The sequence below is a fragment of the Propithecus coquereli genome, unplaced genomic scaffold (assembly GCF_000956105.1).
Source record: "Propithecus coquereli isolate 6110/MARCELLA unplaced genomic scaffold, Pcoq_1.0 Scaffold171, whole genome shotgun sequence".
In the NCBI taxonomy this organism is placed as follows: Eukaryota; Metazoa; Chordata; class Mammalia; order Primates; family Indriidae; genus Propithecus; species Propithecus coquereli.
The window spans coordinates 1,520,638-1,522,115 of record NW_012141747.1 but is presented as its reverse complement, the minus strand read 5'-3'; the positions used below and the strand labels follow the sequence as shown (position 1 = coordinate 1,522,115).

The 1,478-nt window shown below is 38.3% G+C and overlaps 1 protein-coding gene across 1 annotated transcript in view; it reads left to right on the top strand.

The window, feature by feature from the left end:
* The window catches only part of IL1R1 (interleukin 1 receptor, type I), an 86,506-nt gene that overhangs the window by 70,339 nt on the left and 14,689 nt on the right, over positions 1 to 1,478 (top strand). Inside the window, exons 4-5 of the mRNA XM_012641866.1 lie at positions 933 to 1,167; positions 1,277 to 1,474. Of these exons, the coding sequence (XP_012497320.1) occupies positions 933 to 1,167; positions 1,277 to 1,474 (433 nt within the window). The remainder of the gene's footprint in view (positions 1 to 932; positions 1,168 to 1,276; positions 1,475 to 1,478) is intronic.

The following is a 1,478-nucleotide window of genomic DNA, read 5'->3' as shown; positions in this document are numbered from 1 at the left end:
CTTTGTTCTACCAATGGCTATTAATTGGAAGTAGTTTGATCCTTCAGGTCTTGCTTCTAACCATTATTAGGATCAGAAAGAGGTTTATTCTTGACCTAATTTTCTCCCACCACTGAGTCAGAACTCTTCTGGGTACTCTACGTGATGCCCCTTGGCTAATGAGGACTTCCCTTCTGGCCGTTGGGAACTGCAACTGTTTCCAGCATTGGGTATTACTCCTTCTAATCCTTCTGGCAAATTCTCACTCTAGCCTTGGGTGCTTTTCTTACATTCTTACACTGATTGTACTCAGCTGAAAACTTGAGGGAGACACTCTGTAGATATCCAAACTCTTTCTCTCTTTATGTGGCTTTACCCACTTGGGCCTCTCTGCCTTGGAAACTCTTGGTCTGTCCAGATTCTTAGTACTATCTCCTCGACTCAGTGGGTTTTGCCCGTGTTTCTTCTTTGTACTGTCATGGCCTGATAGTCGTTTTAGGCAATGGTAGGGCTCACATCCTTTGTTTCCCATCTTTCTGTCCTTTGCTTCCTGATGTTCAATGTTTTGAACAGCGTTATTTCACATACTTTGTCTATTTTCTGGTTGTTCAGATAGGAGGGTAAATCCAGTTTCCGTTACTCCATCTTATATTGAAACGCATGTCTCTTCTACACTATCCTAAATTTTTAGATGAGTAAAGAGTAGGTGAGAGAGCTTAAATAACTTGCCAAGGGCACAGCACACAGGCAGGAAGTGACATAGCTGGACTTGAACATAAATTTTTCAGACCCCTCCCCCCCAAGATAATGCTCTTAATCACAAGGCTGTAAAGTTTTTTTATATAATATGAATTGGTATGTTTGACAATTGATGCATTTATTAGTAGATGTTAATCTAAGAAACACTGGCAAATTTTTGAATGGAAATTGCTTCCCCTTTCTCCCTTTTAAAGATAAATGCAAGGAACGTGAAGAACAAATAAATCGAGTTTCATCTGCAAATGAAATTGATGTTCGTGCCTGTCCTCTTAACCCAGATGAAAACAAAGGCATTATAATTTGGTATAAAAATGACAGCAAGACACCTGTATCTACAGCACAAGATTCCAGGATTCATCAATACAAAAGCAAACTTTGGTTTGTTCCTGCTAAGGTAGAGGATTCAGGACATTACTATTGTGCAGTAAGGTAAGAAAGGAATTAATATGTCACAAACATGTCTTCTAGGTACCTGCAGAAGTTAAGGATAGAAAATTCTTTTAATAATGCTTAATTTTCCTGTTTTGCTTCATTTTAGAAATTCATCTGACTGCCTCAAAATTAAAATAACTGCAAAATTTGTGGAGAACGACCCTAACTTGTGTTATAATGCAGAAGCTGTATTTACACAGAAACTACCCCTTGGAGGAGACGGAGGACTTGTGTGCCCTTTTTTGGAATTTTTTAAAGATGAAAATAATGAGTTGCCCAAAATACAGTGGTATAAGGTAATTTTATTT